Raw genomic sequence first — 21,633 nt, forward strand, 5'->3', positions numbered from 1 at the left:
AAGTAGAATTCATTATATAAATGTGTCAGTTCAGTAGTGTAAGAGTCATTTAATTAAAAAAATAGATTATTACAATATATGAGTTACTTTGTATAGTAACACATGTCTAGAAAATGACATAGCCTGCTAGAGGTAAAAATTGTAGATGCTTATTATATTTAAAGTTACTAATACTGATGTGGGCTATGGATGGGAGGCTCTTTGTCTCTTCAGAGATAACCTTAACCTAAACTGTCTGTCCTGACTTGTGGGTGTGGAACAGTAAGAGGCTGCAGTCCTGCCCTTGGTGACCACGGCAATGACTCCAGTCCCAGGAAACAGTTTAACAATACAAAGTCTATAAACTTTAAATATTCAGGGAAAATGCAAACCAAATGTGCTAAAAGCTTATCTAGAATGTATGAAGTCCATGCTAAGAGCTTACCTAGGATGTGGAAGATATATGCTAATTCAAGCCTATTGAGAACTGAAACAAAAGGACCATTTGGCCTTTCCTCTCTGTATAAAAGGGACTAAAAATTCTTGTTTGGGGCTCAGGATTGAAACAGAAAGCTCCCAAGTCTGGCCGGCTGTCAATAAACTATTTTCCCTTCTCAAAATCATTCCTGAGTCCTGTACTTTCTATACGCAAATAATTGAACCTCTCTCAAATTCTACAACAATATGAATCACCTAACCAATCAGTTGTCTTTTCGTATTTCAGTTGGGAGATGGAGTCTGAATGATTTTCTCCATGCAGAATTTGAACTTGGGAAAGAGGAGAGAAAAGAGACAGAGGAGAGGGGTGGAGGGCGGAGGGAAAGAGAGAGAGAGAGAGAAAGAGAGAGAGAGATTGAGAGAGTTATGGGGAAGGGAGATAAAAAATGGTAGCGAGCAGAGCTGGAGTACCTGGAATGTGAATATCCTGAATCCACCCAGAATTAGGACACTTAACTAGAACAGTCAAAATGAGGTAAGACCACCACTCCCTGCCCCTTCAACCACCAGTTGCTATACTTAAGATAAAATTCAGAGAGTAATTATTTTCTCATATGGCAAGTTATTCCAGCAATAAAAGAAGCCATGCTTTACAATGTTAGCCTTAGAGCAAAGTAACTTAAATTTTGACACTTTAATCCCAATCACTATCACTGTATATCAAATACAAAGATGTGATATTTTTCTATCTATTAAGAACAATGTTGAAAGAATTTTTAATCATAGGTATTTACAAATACCTGTGAAAATTTTACAAAATTAGGATATAAAAACACAAATAAAATCCTTAATTATGTGTGTTAGAATTATCCATGTGTAAAACTTGCATTCTATGTTTTGAACTTTTTCTAAGTAGATAATGCAAATGTTTACTAAATATGTTAACATTCCAGGCCAGGAAAATTAACAAAAATTCCCCCTTTTAAGTTAGACAATGGGAAACATCAAAATAAACACATTATGACATGGAATTATATTTTTTTCAGTCTTAACCTATCCACATATTAGACACTACATTTTTCTGTATACTCTCATACCCTGCCTTTTCTGATTAACAAGTACTTTTTAGTAACTCATTTTGCTTCTTTGTTTCTCCAACCTCAGTGAGTATTTTTCCCTACTAGCCTGGAAGAGCCTTAGACAGTTGTTTTGGTAACAGACTTCTTGGCAGGCTGTGCTCTCAACTGCTTTCAGAGGTAGCCCTAAATGGTCAAGACTTGGTATTATGGAGTATCCTTCACAGTTCACCCTTTCAAGCATGTAACATACATTAATGAGTCATCTGAGAAACAAAGTTAAGAGTTATAAAATAGATGAATATATTAGAGAAAAAGTTTCAGCATATCACTTTAGATTCCTTTTCTTAATTTCTTTTATTTTGCTTTTCATGTAAAAGGAAGGCTATAAATAAAAGAAACAAAAACAAAACCAAGAAGACCCAAAATTTACATATGCTGTTATGCAAACCAAATATGCTACAAGCTTATCTAGAATGTATGAAGTTCATGCTAAAAGCTTACCTGGATGTGGAAGATATATGCTATTCAAGCCTATTGAGAACTGAAACAAAAGAACCATTTGGCCTTTCCTCTCTGTATAAAAGGGACTCCAAAATCTTGTTTGGAGCTCGGGATTGAAACAGAAAGCACCCAAGTCCTCACTCAAATTCTACAACATTTTTGGGGGCTCTCCTGGGATTGCAAACGAAGGCCAGAGACGGTAGCATTTTGCTGCCCCTTCCAAATCCCCGAGGAAGCCGGGAGGACTTGGGTGAACCCCAAATCTGGGCGCCCCTGGATTAAATTTAATCCAGAAAAGATGTGGGCTCCACCAGAATCTTCCTGACAAAAATTGAGGGCAATGGAAGGTTTGAAGAGAAAGATTCTAGGAACAAAAAAGAACTCCGAACATGGAAGAAGGTAAGACTCCCCGGGTGAGCACAGTCTGGAAAGCCCTACCTTTAATTGCTAGGAGGGGGAGGCTGATGACCTCCCAAGAGAACCCTAGTAGCCCCAGAAAATTGGGGGGAAGCCGTTCTCTCTAGATCTGGAAAAAGGAAAAAAACAGGAAAAAGCCTGGTGTTTTGGGTTTGTCTAACTGCATGTTAGAATCTGGTACTGGTCTTATATCCACTGAAGGAGTAAAGGCTTGATTTTAATAGGAAAGGTTGTTTATAGGTTCGAGTCCTAATGTCCTGGAGAAAAAACTGGGAAAAAGCCTGGTGTTTTGGGTTTGTCTAACTGCATGTTGGAATCTGGTATTGGTCTTATATTCACTGAAGGAGTGGAGGCTTGATTATAGTGTGAAGGGCTATTTATAGGTTCAAGCCCTAACGTCCTAGAAATTGGTCTGGATTTTTAAAAACTTGGTTGCAGGAAAATGGATCGGCTTTTCTAGTGAAGCTTGGTCTGGGTGTAAAGTTAAACAGTGAAAAGGTCTAGCTGGAATCTTTTGTTATGGTGCTGAATTGTGAATGAATTCACTTTATACCAAATGTTAATGTTAATTGTTCTCTCTAAGGTTTGTGAGGGCTATGGGGGCAGCCATGCTGAAAAAAAAACCATATATATAGAACTTCTGGGTCAAATTAGTGACCTTTGTGCTTTTGTCTGTATCAACTCAAAACTGGTGTTGGAGTTGTAAGGTTATATAAAGTGGTAAAATTTAACTTAGCTGGAACCCTCCCTTGCCAATGGCAAGGGGGTGAATTGATTATCGGGCAAAACTGAGGAGTCTGGATGTTTGCAGAGTCTGGATGTTTGTGCATGCTCTGCTGCCTCATCTCTGGTCTGCTTGAAAGCCATATGTGTCCATGCCACGCACCCAGGGTTTGTCTGCCCATTTTAGCAGAAAGCTGGAAAGGGGAGAGCAGCTTGCCCCTTTCCAGTGAGTCCACACCTTCTATTCATAAGCCACATTCCTATTTGATTGTTGTGCACCCGACTACCTGAAAGGGGGGGAAGTGAAGGGGATGAAAAGAGAATCAAAATAAATGCAGTAAAGTTCCCTCCCTAGGGTGTCAAAGCCAAAATACGTTTGCATTCTGCCCAGGTTCTTAGAAGGTATTGTGGTAACTTTAAGTAAGGGAATGTGTTCTGTGAAGGTAAAATTTGTCTTAAAATTAAAAATAATTATAAAAAGTTTAACGAAGCATTGTTTAAATTAAGGTATTTAAATGGTTGATTTCAAAAAGTCTTTATTAAACAAAACCTGAATTCATAATACTACTAATAAAAGGTAATTTTATAACAGGAAAATTTGTTGGTGGCCAGCCTCCCCTGCCAACTTGCTTCTAAAAAACTGTTTCTGGTATTACATGCTATTAAGTATTTAAAGGGAGGAAAAGTTCATTATTTTAACAAGCTTGTTTAGTGTTAATGGCAATTATATATTGTAAGAAGTTTGCCTGGTAACTTAGTATGGGGGATATATGGAATGTGTTTTTATTGTTAAGGAAATAGGAGATGATTTTGTCCTAAGATGAAATGATTGCTTATTGGGGAAGAGTAGAGTGTGTGAAAAAACCTGAATGAATACTGAAGGTGTAGAAGGTTTGTGGAAGAAAAATTTTTATGATCAAAATTGAGTAAGATTTGATAAGTCAGTCTATAAAGTTTTAAAAGGTTTAGTATCAAGTAGTATACTGATGCAAGTTAAAATTTTGTTCTTTCTCAAAGTCTGACAAATCATTAATCTCTTTTAGTGAAAGTTTCCTGAATAATCAATATACAAAGAAAATCTGGTTTATCAAAATAGCTTCTTGTGCTTTAACCTCATCATGTCCTCAATGTTTGAAGAAGAAAGGGTCTTATCTCTTTTAAAAGAACATTATGTTCTAGAAATCAACTCCTGAAAAGGAGTGTTTTATTTCAAACTAACTGCAAGAGATTTGTTCTTTTACCTTAAAAGAAAAATTAAAGTAATAGTTAAGTTCATTTAATATGTTATAAGTCAAATGAAAAGTGTTTAAAAGTGTTATAAAATTAAAAGGTTTAAAAAATTAATAAAAACTGTAACAGAGTTAAAATCATTTATAAATGCATTTATATTATAAAACAGCAGAAAATTAATAACTGAAATTATAACTGAGTAAATTTAGCCTAAGACTATTATTGTAAGTATAAATTCTAAACTAACCTTTCCTTCGTTTATGGTTGCTTCAAGCCTGACCTCACCCCTTGTCTTTGCCTATGGTTATTTCATAACAGCTTCTGCCACTACAGTCCAGAAAAAAGCTGGAACATCCCTGTCTCCTGTCCTGGTATTAGTAACCCTGCTTTCTCATGAATCCAAGTGTAAACTAAATTGCTGCCTGGTGGAATTCTTAGCCCTTAGGTTTAAATGATCACTGGAGTTTTATCTCCAAGGACTGGGGGAAAAAAAAGGAAATCTTCTGTCTTAACTGTCAGTGTTCCTAAGAGTGGCAATTCATGAGAGAAACCAGTCTGTCTCCCTGAGGCTTCAAATAGCCTAAGTAGATATACATAAATTTAATCTTGTTGCTTATCCAAAATTCTGCTAAATTCAAAGTAAAAAATGGTGCTAAAGCATTGAGAACATTTTGGTTACAATCCATTAGTTAAGAAAGAAAATTCTTGTGTAAAACTGCATGGTCATAGTGTAAAACTGCACAGTCATAGTGCAAATTAAGAAAAGTTTCAGGAGTCTTTGAAATGTTTTGCAGTCACACTTATTTTGTAAAAAAAATGGAAGTTTTAAGTAACTAAAGTTATGTTTTTGTGTCAAACTATTCATGTCTGCCTATTTGCTCAAATTGTTGAGGTTAAATATGCAGTTATATAAATAATATATATTTCTGGAGGCCAAATTAAGCTAAACAGTATATAAAATAAAGCAAATTATAAGTAACATCAATAAATTGTGTTTCTGTGTCTAACTCTATTTGTGTCTGCCCATTTGCTCAGTGTATGTATTCATACATCAGGATGATAGTATCAAATTAACAAGTGAGAATTCTTAAAAGAGCTCTATTCAAATTGTTTAAAATTAAATATGCAGTTATATATGTGAATAAATATTCTTGGATCCCAAATTAGACTAAGCAGGATGAAAAAGTCATATAAAAATCTGGTTATAGAAACTATTGGGAAAGGGCCTTCTCTTTGCAAGAGCTTTGAAAGCAAGACTAGGTATGGCAGATTAAACCTATCTACTAGACAAAGGAATTAAGAATCAGTTTGCCCTGTAATTTCACAGTTTAAACTTTTTGTCAGCCATAAAATGTAAAAAACAAAAATTAGTTTTGTTTCCACATAAAGGAAGAAAATACTGATTAATATAACCTGGCAGCCTACTGCCTTAGGCTCCCACTCCCATTTTAAACAGCAACAAAGGAAACCAGCTTAAGCCAGTCCTATAGGCAATAAAAAAGATGCCCAAGAAAGAGCTAAGACAATACCAATTTAGCATTAAATTCCATTCCTTATTTGACAACAGGGAGTAGGTAAAAACTAAAATGGTTGGAATGTGATGGGGGAAGCAGTTAAATCACAAACTTTTGCACAGGAAAGTTAGATCTCCTCGGATAGGCTGTAACTTCGGAAGTATCCAATCTATGGGGAAAAAAAAAACTTGCGTGCTAGGCTTAGGGATATAAATTGTGTCATTTTTCTTTGTTTGGGTGCCAGTCATGTTTTCTGGTTGTGCGCCCCTTCTTGCAAGATTGAAAATAAATTCTTTTCTTCTCCACAATCGTGTGAGCCTTATTTTCTTCCAGAAGAAGATTTCTTTCCAACAAAAATAAAGGTAATTAGTGGCTCTGTTGACAAATTTCAGTAAGTAAAGAAAAGTCCATAAAAATTATGGAGAGATCTTTCCTGGATTATGATTAAACAAATTAAGTAATTGCATAATGTGTTTTGAAACCTGGTAGTCAGTGTGCTTTTAAAAATTACTCATTTTCATAACTTAAACAAAAAAATTTTAACTTCCTGTAAGGATAAAAAAAGAACATTCCTTGCATAAACTATAATGGTTTCAATTTTATTTAGCCTGAGTGTAATCTCCCATAGTTAACTTATAAACTAAATTAACATTATATGTATGAAATCTTTAGAGTAATGAAAATTTAAGTCATCTTAATAAAATTAAGCTAAAGAAAAAAATTGTAGATATGTTCTCTTAAAGAAATAAAGTAAATTTCTTTGGTTAGTAATTATAATTTAATAAGTTTATCTAAATGTAAGGTAACTTGTCAATGTAGTTGTAGTCAATTATAAAAAGTTTATAAAACATCTTCCAAACTGTGAAAATGTTTAAATAGTTCTAGTTCTAGAAGTCATCGTTAACTAAAACCTTGGATTAGTATTGGTAGCAAAAAAATAACTTCGTGGTAATAAAACCTGTCTGAAGGCCGCCGCAAGGTGCATATTTAAGTAAGTGGTGATAAAAAGTTCTCTTGATTCTATTAGGAATCTTCTGTTTTCATTTTAACAATGAAAAATAGTTTTTTCCTTCTATTACTAAAGTAAAATACCTACTATTATCTTCATGGTAAAATTGTATAAGTAAACAGTCATTTGATATATGATGTGTTGCATTAAATTGTTTAAAATATATATAAAAACAAAGAACAAACTTTAACATTGTCAAACTCTTTTGTGCATTCAAACCAGGCCTTGAATACATTACAGGTTGCCTCTCCATGTGAGTTATTGGCTAGGCTGGTCACTGACCCCTCAATTAAAAATATTTGCTATATCGGCCTCTGGTTCTGCTCCTGAAGTCGATGGGAACTACGTTGCAGTTTCAAGCTCCTGCAGCAGCCAATGATGACTCGGTACAGCCAAGTGTACAATGGATATCGCCTCCAGACTGGCACTGTTCCATGGTGCCAGAGAGGATTATGCACCAGACTAGTAGAATACTAGAAAATCTTTCTAGGATCAACAATGCTGTGACTTGCTCACTGCATAAAGAACAACATGGTAGGTGGAGCCATGATACCAGGATACTGTTAGTAAAACTTAAACACAATTGGCATTATGGCCTGCTCTCATGGAGAGATAACATGTAAAGTATTACAAACCTGAAACTTAAAACTAATAATTGCAATTCTGAATCCTTATGCATTAAGTAATACATTAGTTAATATTAAGTGCTGTACTTTTATCCGGTACTAAATATATGCCTAATAATTACAAAGTTATCTTTTCTATTTTGAATCAAGTGCAAAAGTATATTAGACATGTTAATTTCCTAGCAAATTCATTTTCTAAACAGTTAATAAACATGTCTATAGAATAAGGTGGCAGTCTCAGCCAGGCTCAGTCAACTTACTATTCTACTATACTCTACTGTGTAGCAAAAATGAGGCTTGCTTGCTAATAATGAGTCACCTACTGAACCAGTCAAAATTACCAGAAATTGTACAATTAAAACCAAAATGTAAAAAAAACCTTTATTCTGTAGTTCTGATCACTCCCACAACTAAAAACTAAGAAAATTTCCAACTTGGTGAATGAAACCAATTCCCCAAAGGATGCCAGTTCACCAGGAGCATCTGACAAAGCACATGAGTACCAATCATTAAACAGCTTGAAATGTGTCTTCGAACAAAGCTAAGTATCTTTTGCAATTTCTCTCTGAAAATAACTTAGAGAAAAAAATATATATATACTGTTCCCACAGCTTTAAAAAGGGGTGCCATCTTTATAAGCACCTAACCTTGTCTACTTCTATAATCCAAAGTCCTCTTTTAAAAACAGGTATTCCAAAATTTTAATTGAGTTTGTTTCTTTCAGAGTGAACATCTTATTAACCCTATGAAAACTTCATCCAACTTTGTACAGAAGGCCAGATCCATCTTCCTCCAGTTAAAATAAAATAAGAGTTTTACACCTTGTTAGGCAATGACTACAGCCCATGGCCAACAGGAAGCATTTACAGAAAAGAGATCATCTCCCTTCAGCACCCATTTAAGATTAAAGGTGTAAACTCTTTAAGGGTAAAACAAAATTAATAGATGGATCTGGAGCCTGACTGGAAATCGACATGAGCACCCATGGCCCCAGGATGACTGCAGGGGGCCCCCGCCCCAGGATTCTGCTGTCCAGAATGAAAACTTCTAAACTTCTAAAAACAGTCCTGGATGCTACATTAAAAATTGATAAGTACAGTAATTAATCAAAACAACAAACAGCCATCTACCTCATAGCTCCAACAATAATTATGCCAAAGCTTAGCAAGTTAAACTTTGGCATAAGGGGGGAATGATGTGGGCTATGGGTGGGAGGCTCTTTGTCTCTTCTGAGATAACCTTAACCTAAGCTGTCTGTCCTGACTTGTGGGTGTGGAACGGTAAGAGGCTGCAGTCCTGCCCTTGGTGACCATGGCAATGACTCCAGTCTTAGGAAACAGTTTATCAATGCAAACTCTATAAACTAAATATTCACGGGAAATGCAAACCAAATGTGCTAAAAGCTTATCTAGAATGTATGAAGTCCATGCTAAAAGTTTACCTAGGATGTGGAAGATATATGCTAATTCAAGCCTATTGAGAACTGAAACATAAGGACCACTTGGCCTTTCCTCTCTGTATAAAAGGGACTCAAAAATCTTGTTCGGGGCTCAGGATTGAAACAGAAAGCACCTGAGTCTGGTGGCTGTCAATAAACCATTTTTCCTTTTCAAAATCATTCCTGAGTCCTGGCCTTTCTATACACAAATAATTGAACCTCTCGCAAATTCTACAACAGTTAGGTTTGACCAGGTATTAATTAAGACAGTTGAAAAGATTTTAATATAGTTAAAATTGAAGAGGGAGAGTTAAGCCAAGGTGGGACCTTGCATGGTCTTGGTTGACTTAATGCTTTTAGCTAATGGAGTTTGGGCTTTAAAAGCAGAAGTGAGAATATGATCTGTTGTTGTTTGTTTGTTTGTTTTCTTAAGATATTTTCTAATACTTTGTTAGCTATCTGGGAGAGATAGAAGACTAGGTGAAGGAGACTTTCCAGGCAAATATTAAATAAGCCCAAGGAAGAGAAGTTGAGGGCCTTAACTAAAAAGATAGGTTTAGGAATTGTAAGGAAGGAACAGACAGAAGAAATACTAATAGGTAGGACTGATGGTACTTTTGATTACTTGGGCATGTCAAGGTCAGGGGGTAGTGGCTATGATTTTATGTTTTCTGGCTGGGATGCCTGGGGAGATGGGGACTCATCAGTACAAGGAAACCAGCTGGTAAGGGTAAGCCAAGTCAAGACAGAAAGTAGTAAAATTGACTTTAACAAGTTGAGCTAAAAATTATTAGTTGATTCAGTCATCAAATATTTACTGAGCACCACTATGTGCCAGGTACCATTATGAGTGCTGAAGATACAATCAAGAAAGTACATCCCTACTCCCATGGCCTTTGTAGTCTAGAGCGGATAGAGCAACAATATACTAATAAACCAGATATTCTCAAAGAGTGATATAGTCCATAAAATGTAAAACATGGTGATATTAAAAAGAGTAACTGGAAGGGATTCTATTTTGTCAGGGTGGTCAGGAAATGCCTGTCCTAAGAGCTGACATTTGAACCTGAATTGGCAAAAGGAAACAAGGTGTGAGAAGACCTAAAGGGAAAGCATTTCAAGAATAGGAAATAGCCAGACCAAGGATGAGAACAAGGTCAGCATCTTTGAAGTCCAGGTGGTTAATTATGAAGGGGAGTATAGAATGATGTAAAGTCAGAGATGTAGCAGGTTTCCATAGGACTTAGAAATTGTCAGATCCCATAATCAGCTGGCATTGGATCTTGGGAGAAAAGACAGGAATATGTAAAAAAATATGGGTATTAGTAATGTACAGGTGATATTTAAAGCCAAAGAGAGAATGAGAATATGTGAAAAAACAAAACAGCAAATAAAGGGAACTCTTGGAGTCCTTAAAGTCATATTATTTATATTATCAGCTACTATACTTTCCTATGAATTTTTTTTCTACTAGGCCATTTACCAGTGAAACATCCTGGTTAGCCACTTCAAAATTTTAGTCTTCCATTTTCTTTAAAATGATACACTCAAATTCTCAGTTACTGTTCTCTCTGTCTCTGATATTAAGGAAAGGTTGCCTCCTTTTGAATCCCTGGAAGGTTCTCCAAAGCATAGTTTCAAATGGTAAAATTAACAAAAAAATCACATCCAGAAAGTGATGGGATTGACAGTTTTCTTGATCTAAATTCTGATCCTTAGAATTTGGAATAGAGTATAACTGATTCATAGAGACACATGGTTTATAAGTAAAGGTTACAAGTATCCTATTTAAGATTTGGCTATTGTTTGTAGTTTGTGAAATAACATAAAAGGTTGACAGTTGTTTGGTTCTTGGCCTCAAAAGTTCTATGTGTTGGCAGGCTTGCCCAGGTTCTCTTTAGTCCAATTGTTCAACAACCCCTGAGCTTGTCACTTTTTTCTGATTTTCCTCTCAATAATTTTCTTTTTAATTTTTAGGAGCCATGTTGCTTGGGAGTTTATGTCCCTTCCTTTTTTCTGCAAATACTGTAATAATTGCTAGGATGTCTTATCCAGTCAGAGTATAATTCAGAAGACTTCACCAATATTGGATAAGATTAGAGGTACAGACTTAATATATTTTGCGAGAAAAGGTCTTTAAAATTCAAGACTTTATTTTTCAGTCTGTAGGAATACAGCTGAAGTAAACTGTGAGTCCAGCTTGACAGTATTAAAACAAAGTACTTAGTAGTTTGAAGCTACCAGAAACTATTTCAAAATGACCTGTAAGTGAACAGCTTTCCTTATTTAACAAACATTTATATAGCTCCTACAATGCGTGAGGTACTGTATTTAGCACTTGTCAAATATTAATCTATTTACTCATAACTATGTAATATGTACTGTTACTACAGATGTCACATCTGAGGTAAAAGACAGGTTAACTAATTTATCCAAGGTTATATAGGTAGTAAGCACCAAAACTAAGATTTGCACACATCAACCTGTCTCTAAAGGTCAGTGTGTTTACCAGTAATTATATGCTGACTCGGCTAAAGCAAGGCAAAGAACCTTTCTAGGACGTAGAGGAGAGAAGATGTGAAAGGTGAACCTCAGGTTGCTGGACTTAGGAGACCAGACTAAAATTTCTCATTTCACCTTTCCTTGGAGGTTCTCTCTTTTTATTCTTGATGGCAATATGCCTAAAGCTCCTTGCCTGAAGAGACCAAGGGATGGCAAGAATGAAACTTTCCTCTGATTCCACTTGCATAACGAACAAAAGGTGCATTTTAAAAACATAATTAGCAGTACCAAGCATAAACAGGAAATTTATAGAAAGAATGACAATCCAAGAAACATAAAACTTTAAACTGATCGGTATACAGATAATAGATTCAACAATGAATGACTAGCTTACTAGGGTCACCAACAATACTATATTCAATATTTAATTTACTTAACTAGTCTCTTACTCCAAAGATCTGTAAGTCTTCCCAACTACCTGCTCCACTACTTAAGTACAATCTTATCTTACTAAGAACCATTTGATACCATCAATTTATCAGTTGTCTACTTAAGGCTTCCTAAAAAAATAAAAAGAAAAGATTCCCTTCTCCTCACCTAGGTTTCAGTAAAATTTTTGAGGGACACTTGACTGGAAGGACTGTAGCCATTTGAAGCACCACTGTCCATAAAAGCTGGAATGTGTAGCCTCAATATAACATAATAATATAGAGAAAACATCCCAGAAGGATCACAAAGTATACTAATAGCAAGGTTTACCTCTAAAAACTATTTCCATAATTAAGTGAGAAATTACATTCAGAATTTTCCTTTGCCTATTTATGAACTTAAATTATATTCCTAGAAAAACTTTTTAAACACTAAAATAATAATTTCCAAGGTGATAAATTTCTGAAGAAACTAGTCACTCAGCATTTACAATCAAAAAGCAAAACAAAAATACATCTACTATTGAATGCATGTATTTTCATTATAAATGATCTCTATAAAATATTTTATTTTTTAAATTCTATATTAATACAAACAGATCTGTGAATTTTACCTGTTTAAGTTAAAAAAAATAGGACATCTCCCTCACTGTCTCTAAGGAATAAGAAACAGTATATAAGCCCCAATCTATTTTTATCTCATGAAATTAAATATTATAAGCAACATTTTTGCATTAATTCCTCAATAAGAAGGGCAGACTTTCACTACAATATCTTATTTACATATTTTACATGATTTTTACACTCTCTAAGGGTGTGAGTTTGATTTTGGATAACTTAGCAATGCAATGCTATTTACTTTTATTAAGAAAATTTACAGGCATTCCACAATATTTTAATGATAGAAAAATACAAATAATTTAAGCTTCTCTGTTCATGCATTAAAATGACTTTCACATTTCAATTTATTTTTCTTTTGATTCCAGCCCAAAAAGTGGAGTGAACAGTGCTAGGTAAAATGTAGCCAAATGAAAAAATACCTTCTTTTAAAGCCAAATATAAAGGGAACTTGAACTTTTCTGCATCACAAAAACACAATGACTTTTAAAGTTTCATCTGGAAGTTCCTCCACAAGGTAAAGCAAACTCGATGGTTGATCTAAATTAATCTGCTTTAAAATGATCAAGGGTTGTGGCAAAAAACAGAACTTTTTTTCATCAGTTTTCATTTAGCCTTAAACTGCTTTAACTTCCTGAGGACACATTATGATTAGGAACAGTCTGTAGGGCCCCTGTGAAATGTGAGGAGTAAACACATTTTCTCTGCAAGCCATTGAAAAGCAACTTTTCTGTGAAAAAAAGAGAGAAGCTTTTCAGTTGACTCATGTCTAAGACAAATGATATTGATGGTGCAGGATTTCGTGCATTTACTTTTAAAAAAATAAATAAAAATAAAAATAGAGAGATCAAAAAGGGTTGGAAATATTTCCAAATGCAAAATGGATAGACTTACTGGTACATGCCATAGAAGGTGGGTCTTTCTTAGCTCGAAAGTAACCCTTTTCACACTGACAGACAGATGTTGCTTCCAGGTAGGTTAAACTGTGTGGAGGGCATTTAGAACACTTTGTATTCCCAGGAAATGCCTTATAAAATCCTGGTCTGCAAGCTGTAAAACAAGAGAAAGAATTTTTTTTTAGTTATTATTGCTAGAATTCTTTTATTTATTCATTCAAAACATATGTTAATTTATATACACCCCTTGGATCTCAATGTTACACACCTACTGGAAAGTCAATGTATTCATATTAGTAAATGAAGCCATTTATTCAAAGTTGGTAACACAGTTGTGACACCACATTTCTGTTGAGATACATACACACACAAATCAATAGGGCTTACCAAAGTGCAGGTATGATTACAACTGGCAGTAAGGGAGATGATTTTGTATAGTTCTGGGAGATGGCATTAAAAACACTGAATCACACTGCTCAAAATGTATTTTCCATTTCTCAGTTTACACCTTCTGAATCCTCAAAAAGAAAGTCCAAGTTTGGTGCTAGTACGCTGTCTAAGTTGTCTTTTGAACAAAATGAGAGCAAGCCTTAAGCTAAAAGCCTTTAGTGGATCTAGTAATAGTTTGGTACCATTGTTTATTTTTAACATATTTTTATTCTTTTATGGAAAACCTTTTTTTCTATTATAGTATTGAAGTAAATCCATTTAAAATAATTTGTATTTAGAAAAAGAGTGAGTAGACCAAAAACATTAAGAAATACTAAATAAGTAATGGTATATAATATGTTATACAGATGGCAAAAATCATGAAAATTTTATGCAAATGACTGAAATTACACAAAATTCATGAAAATGGAATACAAATGACTGAAGTTGTTCTTTAGTCATTAAAATGTTTTATTGAAGCTCATTTTTCTCTTTGTTTACATCCAAGGTCATTGTAAGTATATTTTCACAGGAGTACACGACCTATGCTAAAAATGTATCTAAGAGTCTGTAACCGTAGAGGTTTAGTTGTTTCTGGTCTCAAAGACACCACTGACGGCCATTTTCAAAATTAACACTTTTTTCATCTAGAATTACATATAGGTTTATATAGGGAATGTCCTCTGGAATCAGTAGTACAAGGGAGTGAAGGAAGCAGGACTGGGCAGAGGGAGAAAGTGAATGGTGATTGATGCACTTCAGCCCATAGGGATCCCATAGGGAGCCCTGAAGCTGCAATGACTCTTCAGAGGTGTCCCACCTTAGGACCTTTGCAGTCCCACATGAACCAGTCATCAGATGCCCCAGGAAGGGTGTGTTTCCTTGGATGGGGCAGCTCTCTTTAGCTGAGGGCAATTGCCTAGTACTGTGATAGTGCAGTTAACCTGAAGATACATGTTTCTTTTTCAGCCATTGTCACATATTCCTGTCATTGTTACAGAGAAGTAGTAGGAGAAGGAGACTTTGGAAGGATCATTTCTTTGGATCATTTCATGTACAAATACAGCACACTGTTAAGCATTATAGTTTCATTATTGCAAATAGATTACAAATAAGAAGAAGCCGAAAGAAAAGACACATAGGACAAATCCTGGGAGGATCTCCAACAGGCTTGAAGGTTAAATGTCCTCTCTGCATGGAGTCAACCTTCCTAGCATGGCCTAGTTTTCCAGTAACATACATTATGAAAAAAAGTTTTAACAAATTGTTTATTTTAACACAATATATATTTAAAATATGAGTTTTTCCCTCTTTTAACCATATCCACCTATACAGTTCATTGCTTTTCATTATACTTTCAATAATGTGCTACCATCACCACGATCCACTACCAAACCTTTACCATCAAACACAGAAATTCTGTGCAAGCATCAACTCCAATCTATCCCCTACTAACCTATATTCTAGACTCTATATTAATCCTGTATTTTATCCATGATTGTTTTATAAACTCTCAACTTCTCTAACTAAAAAATATTTATGAGAAGTCTAACTTAACAATAATAAGTTTGATGTATGAACTTTGTGAATTCCAGAAAAGAATTCAAGGGAACTAATCCGTTTCTATGAGTGTGGATTCTTTGATTGTATTAAATTCAGTTAAGGTCCTTTTGATTAGATCACTTGGTTATATTGTTTTTGTTTGGAGTATATCAGTGAGGCATGATCCAGGCTAGGTCTCTGCCCTTTTACTGGAGCCTTATATAAATGGAGATAAAGAGAGAAGAGACTCAAAAAGGGAGAACTGCCATTTTGACCCAGCTATGTGAGAGAGGGGACTTTAGGATCTCTAGCAGCTGAAGCTGAAGATGAAGCAAGAAGCATCCAAGAGGTTGGGCCCTCAGTGCAGCTCAAGGCTGAATAAATGAGCCATATGCCTGATCACCAATGGCTGGGCTCAGGGAGATGGTGAGCTTTGAGGGGGAAGGCAGGAATTTCAGCAGAGATTGGCAGCCATCTTGCCCTGCTGCCTGACAGGACACCAAGATCAGCAATAGCTGACTTTGGTGAGAAAGCGTCTCTGACTGTGTCTTGGACATTTTCACAGCCTCAGAATTATAAAATTTTCCCTTAAGAAATCCTCATTATAATAGCCAACCCATTTTTTGGTACTTTGCATTGTCAGTCCTGTGGTTCAAACTAAGACAAAAAGCCTATAGGCAACATTTCTGCTTATATATTCTGGTAGGAAAGAGGAAAAACTGACATTTAATGTTGTTGATATGAATTCAATTCCTTCTAAATATGACCCAATAAAATAACTATATATTTCTATGTACACACATTGTTGAATGTTCATACAGCTCTAAATGACTTTAATGCTACTGATACTGTTGCCCATTTTCCTGCCGTAGAGATAAACCGTGAGAGGTGGTACATACATACACACACAGAAATATATAAGGTCTTTGAGGTCATCTTTTGGAATAAGTTCATTTTAAGTTAATTAGGAATATGTATGCTATAGGACTACATAGGAGGTGTTTATTACATGTATGGATATACATGTAACCCAATCTCAAGCACACAGACACGAGCTATAAACATTTTTGTTTTCTTTTTTGTTACTAGCCATTTAAATCTCATCCATAAGCATTTGTTTAGTATATAAAGTAGCCTTCTTATAATTCATTTAGAGCACCAAAACATTGTCACCTTGTATTTATTTTCTTTGCTATTTAAATCAAGAATTTATGCAATATCTTTTCTGTAGCTTTTTCAGGACGCAACTAATTTTCTACCTCTTTTTAGGTTCATCTTAGAACACTAAGAACATCTCTTAAAATACTTAGACTAGGTTAGTGATTTCAAACCATTCTAGACAACATTTGACATAAGATCTATTTAATTTTTAAAATCATTCCCCACTGGAATATATGTTCAAAGGACAGGGATTTTTTACTGCTTTGTTTACTGGATTTATCTCCAGGGCCAAAAATAGTGCCAGGGATTATTAGGCCCTCAATGAATATTTAGTGAGTGAATGCATGGATTTGCCAAGCTTCTCCCTCTACTTTTGAGTCTTTTCCTCTATTGAAAAATCCCTTTTCTCTATTCCTTCCTCATATTCCTCTCATCTTATTAACTCCTAGTCATATTTCAGGTCTCACTTCTTTCAGGAAGCTATTCCTGGCTTCCTAACTAGATTAATTTCTCAAAGTACCTGTGCCTTTTCTACTTTACTTACCAGTTGGGGGTTACTTATTTAATGGCTTTTAGCTCCATGAAAGCAAGTGAGCACAGTGCTTGTCATAAAGTAGATGTTCAAGACATGTTTGTTTAATTGAATTAGGCAGTACTCTGATAATTAAATTCCTGTAGAGGACAATGCATTTATACTCAGTGCATGCTCTGATGATACTAAAATACATCTTATTATAAATTTATAGTTTTTTTTCCTTGCTGAATTACTATATTTATGAATAGGGAAGAGAGCCATTACATTTGTCTCATCTGTTTTTTGTTATGTTTCTCTCTTGTTTTTCTTTTTTTTTCCCACAGTATTAACTGAATAGGTTTTATGATTCCAATTTATCTCCTTTGTTGGTTTATTAACTTTTAGCAAAACTCAACTGAATGATCACTGGAGAACCTTGGCTGGTCTCCAGTATTCTCTTTCAGAGAAGCACACTCCTCTCATGCTCTGTCTTGCAAAATCTAGCCACATTGATCTCCTTAGACACTCAGATCTGTCTTTTTGTCCCACAGAGGGAGTTTGCTGGGTTCTGTCAGGGTCCACCGTACCTATGCCAAGGCCTGGAAACTTTCCCTAAAGAGTAAGTTGGGAAAATTTGGGGGTTCTTCTCCTTTGTTTCCCATATCGCAGACCTTACTGTCCTTTGTAAGCTGATATCTCATATCTTGAAAATGACTTTTTTCATTTATTTTGCAAGTGTTTTTTGTTTTTTCTTTTGTTTTGGTTTTTGTTTTGTTTCTGGCAGATGTTACTCCATCTTGGCCACAGGCAATAATCAGACTGCCTGAGACACTCAATTTTATTTCTTTGATTATCTTCATATTTCATTCCCATATATAATGACCTTCTCCTATTTGCTACACCTAGTTTCTCAAAGAAATACTTTAAAAATTTTATTACAAAGTATAATGCAATACCACCACACATATGCTAAAATGACTAATGTGAAGCAGTCATACAATATCAAGTGTTGGTGAAGACAAGGAGAAAACTGAGTGCTCATACACTAATGGAAGAGTTTAAAATTGGTACTACCACTTTGCACAACTGTTTGGTAATATCTACTATAGATGAATATATATATGCCTTCTGACATTACAATTCCTCTACTCAGTATATACCCAACAGAAAAGTACAAATTGGCTTCTTTCCCTCAAGGCAGTTTTAGCAGGTTTCATTGCTAATGTAAATGATCACTCCTCCATTTGATCTTCATCTTCTGAAATTTTGTTAACATATTGACTTCTCTCAAATGCTATACATTCTTCTCCCTTCACCTCTTGTTTTTGTCCTTGTAGCTTATATCTTTTATATACCCTTACTCATACTGGTGAAATATCATGAAGGAATTGAAGTAAATGCATATGTTTGATCAACTATGTTTAATAGAGATTTTCCACCTTACTGAATTTCTAAAAGTATAATTGGAGTGAGTATATTTACTTGAAAATAATCAAATTACAAACAAATCATTATTTATGAAATACCTGTGAAAGGATTTAATTTTCTCTTGCCATGAATCTATCTATAAAAGTAGCAAGGATACTAGACAAGTAAATAGGATGTAATTAAATTCTGGCAGATCTAAAAATGTAAAGCATATAAATACAATTATATAATAGATAATCTAATTTAAAATTTTCTATTTAAAAATGTTTATAATTTGAAAATCTTTAAGGTAATTGATTAAACTGGCAATAAAGGATGTGGTACATAATATAAAAGTCAAGTAATTTTTAAAGAAAAACATGTATTAAAGGGACATTTAATATATAAGCATAGTTAATGAAATACCAATAATACTAATGAAGTACATATACTTTGCAACACCATTTCCTCCAGAAATGCTTGCAATTTCATTGTCCCAAGAAAATTGAAATTTCTGGGTATTGATTTAAATACATTGGGAAAGTGCTTTCAATCACATACACACACATGCAAAAAATTATGTCTCTTCTAAAGACAAAATCAAGCAATGTATAAGCTGTTCTATATGTACTTTATTACTTAAGAAGTAGATTTAGCTATATATTAGTAGCAAAGTTTTAAAAGTTTATTCTTATTATCAGAAAATCCAAAGACAAAGGACCATGAGAAATCCTAGTTGACACATCATGCTGTGCAGTTATCACCATTTGATGAAATATTGAATTATGTCTTATATAAAAGAAACTGGTATTAATATAATTGCTGCTCTTCCCTCATCAGTTTTCAACAGTCTGTAAGTTTAGATAAACCTGCATGATTTATCAGTATAATACCTGATCTGCATCACTCTCAAGACATTAGAATTCATGAAAGAAGTAAGAAATTAGCAAAGCCAGTACCAATACTGTTTTCCTCATGTTATTATGCAATTCTGAAAGCTAAATATCCCTTTCATTTAAGTAGGGAAGGCAGGAGAGACTAGAGACTTAAGAATAAAAATATAAGAATAAACTAAAACTTATGGATAAATAAGCATATTTTTTTCCTTCAGAAAAAGCTATTAATAGCAACCCAAATAAATTGTCAAATATAAGTCACCAAAGACAAGCCTACAAATAATAAACTTGTGAATTGTGCTTCAAAATATTTTAACTGAGCCTTCCTTATAGGAAGCAACTATAAAGACCCCGTGAGATAATGTAGGTAAAAGTGCGCTATTACTAATTCCAACTTCTTACTATCACCAAAGACATGTTTAAAGTGGATTTCACCCTGAATACATAAGATAAAAACCATTATACCTAGAAAAATATACTGCAGTTTATGTGATTTTCATCCTAAAGAACCATAGGAAGGGTTCTTATTCTGGGTAAGAAGGAGAAGCACACTGCACCCTTAATATAGCTATAAAATCTGGAAAGAATATACAGATCAGTTATTTGGGGATTCTAAAAAGTAAACAGTAACAGGTAGATTGAAGGATACCAACATTGGCAGTACTAGCAACTGGCAATGACCTACTGTGGCAGTTTGAGATTATTTATGAATCCTAAAAACAGATTATGTTTGTAAACTGGTCTGTTCCTCTGGATGTGATCCTTTGATTGTATTAAATACAAAGGTTTTATCTTTACTTGATTAAATCAAGATTAAGGCTTTGATTTGACCATGTCAGTAGGGTATCACTCAGTTTAAGTTTCCATCCCCTTGGTGAGCCTTATAAGTGGACACTCACTCAAGAAGACACTGAGAAGAAGGCACAGGAAGAAAGAGCTCTACAGACAGAAGAGAGAGAATTTGGTTATTTTGGTCCTGCCATGTGACAGAAAGGAAAAGGCTCAAGCAACTAAAGCCCGGGGAGAGCTGAGCCATTCACCTGATAGTCTGCAGCTGAAGGAGACCAGAGTCCTGAACAGCTGAGAAAGTCCAGAAAGAAATGAGCCCTCCAGCCTACAGCTGAGATCTGGCCTCATGGAGCCTTTAAGAGAAAGACAAAGGCTGAACGCTCGCAGAGATTGGCAACCATCTTGCTTCAACACATGGCAACAGACTTTGGTGAATAAGTAATCTTGAGTTGGAATCCTTAAGACCTTGTAACTGTAAGATTACCCCCCCCCCCCAATATCCTTTATAACATCCAACAGCTTTCTGGCTCTTTGTGTCAGCACACTTTTGGCTGACTAATACAAGTACCATTTCCATCATTTCCCTTACCCCAATATCTAGCAAGTAGAACCAAATCGGTAAAACTGAATGGACTGGAAGTGGGCACCAGAGCACAGACAGAGAGAGCTTGAGGACAAGCCCCCTCTGGCTCAGACGAGGGGAAAGGCACTCAATGCTCAGAATGAATGTTTATGTATTTCACAATATTTATTTCAAAAAAATACTTTATGTGACCACCTCATTTTACTTAAAAAAATGGACATTTTATTTTTAACTACAGTTGAAGAATAGATTTATCCTAAAATGACTTGCATGAATGATATGAACAATTTGACAAAATTCTCTCATCACTGTTGCATGTCTCATGTACTATGGACACCTTGGTGAAGTCTAACAATATATTCTGTTCCTCACTCTGACAATTGTGAATGCTCTGCTGTCATGTTTTTTTGTGACATTTCTGTTGCTGAAAAGTGTAGAAAACTAATATAAACATTATTGAATAATACATGACATAATTCTCACTGAGCAAGAAAACAATTCTTTTACATATGAGTTATTAAGCAAGTTATTGTATACCACAATTTGGTGGTTTACACACATTATTCTATTTAAGTTCTTACAAAACCCAATGATGTAGGTATTTGTAGCAGTCTGGTATTGTTTATGAATTCCAAAAATAGATACTGGGTTATATTTTTAAACTGGTCTGACTGAAGTTTCACTGTTACTTAATTAAATTATGTTTAGGGCTTTCATTGGGCCATATCAGTAGGGCATTGATTAAAAGACATGGCAAAAGACAGAATTGAGAGTTTTGAGCTGGATCCCAGGAAGTAAGTGCACAGAGGAGCAGAGCAGTTGAGCCCAGAGAGAATCAAGTCCTGGGGAGAGAGAGACAGAGCCGGTCACCTGATAGTCTACATCTGACCTTTGATGAGGCAAAGCCTAGAGAG

The 21,633-nt window shown here is 34.9% G+C and overlaps 1 protein-coding gene across 16 annotated transcripts in view; it reads right to left on the minus strand.

Moving 5' to 3' along the window:
- EPHA6 (EPH receptor A6) overlaps positions 1–21,633 on the minus strand; it is a 975,172-nt gene that overhangs the window by 496,772 nt on the left and 456,767 nt on the right. For all 16 annotated transcript variants that reach the window (XM_058296026.2, XM_058296023.2, XM_058296024.2 and 13 more), the window contains one exon: positions 13,397–13,552. In XM_058296026.2, the coding sequence (XP_058152009.1) occupies positions 13,397–13,552 (156 nt within the window). The remainder of the gene's footprint in view (positions 1–13,396; positions 13,553–21,633) is intronic.

This window comes from Dasypus novemcinctus, chromosome 4 (genome assembly GCF_030445035.2).
Source record: "Dasypus novemcinctus isolate mDasNov1 chromosome 4, mDasNov1.1.hap2, whole genome shotgun sequence".
Lineage (NCBI taxonomy): Eukaryota > Metazoa > Chordata > Mammalia > Cingulata > Dasypodidae > Dasypus > Dasypus novemcinctus.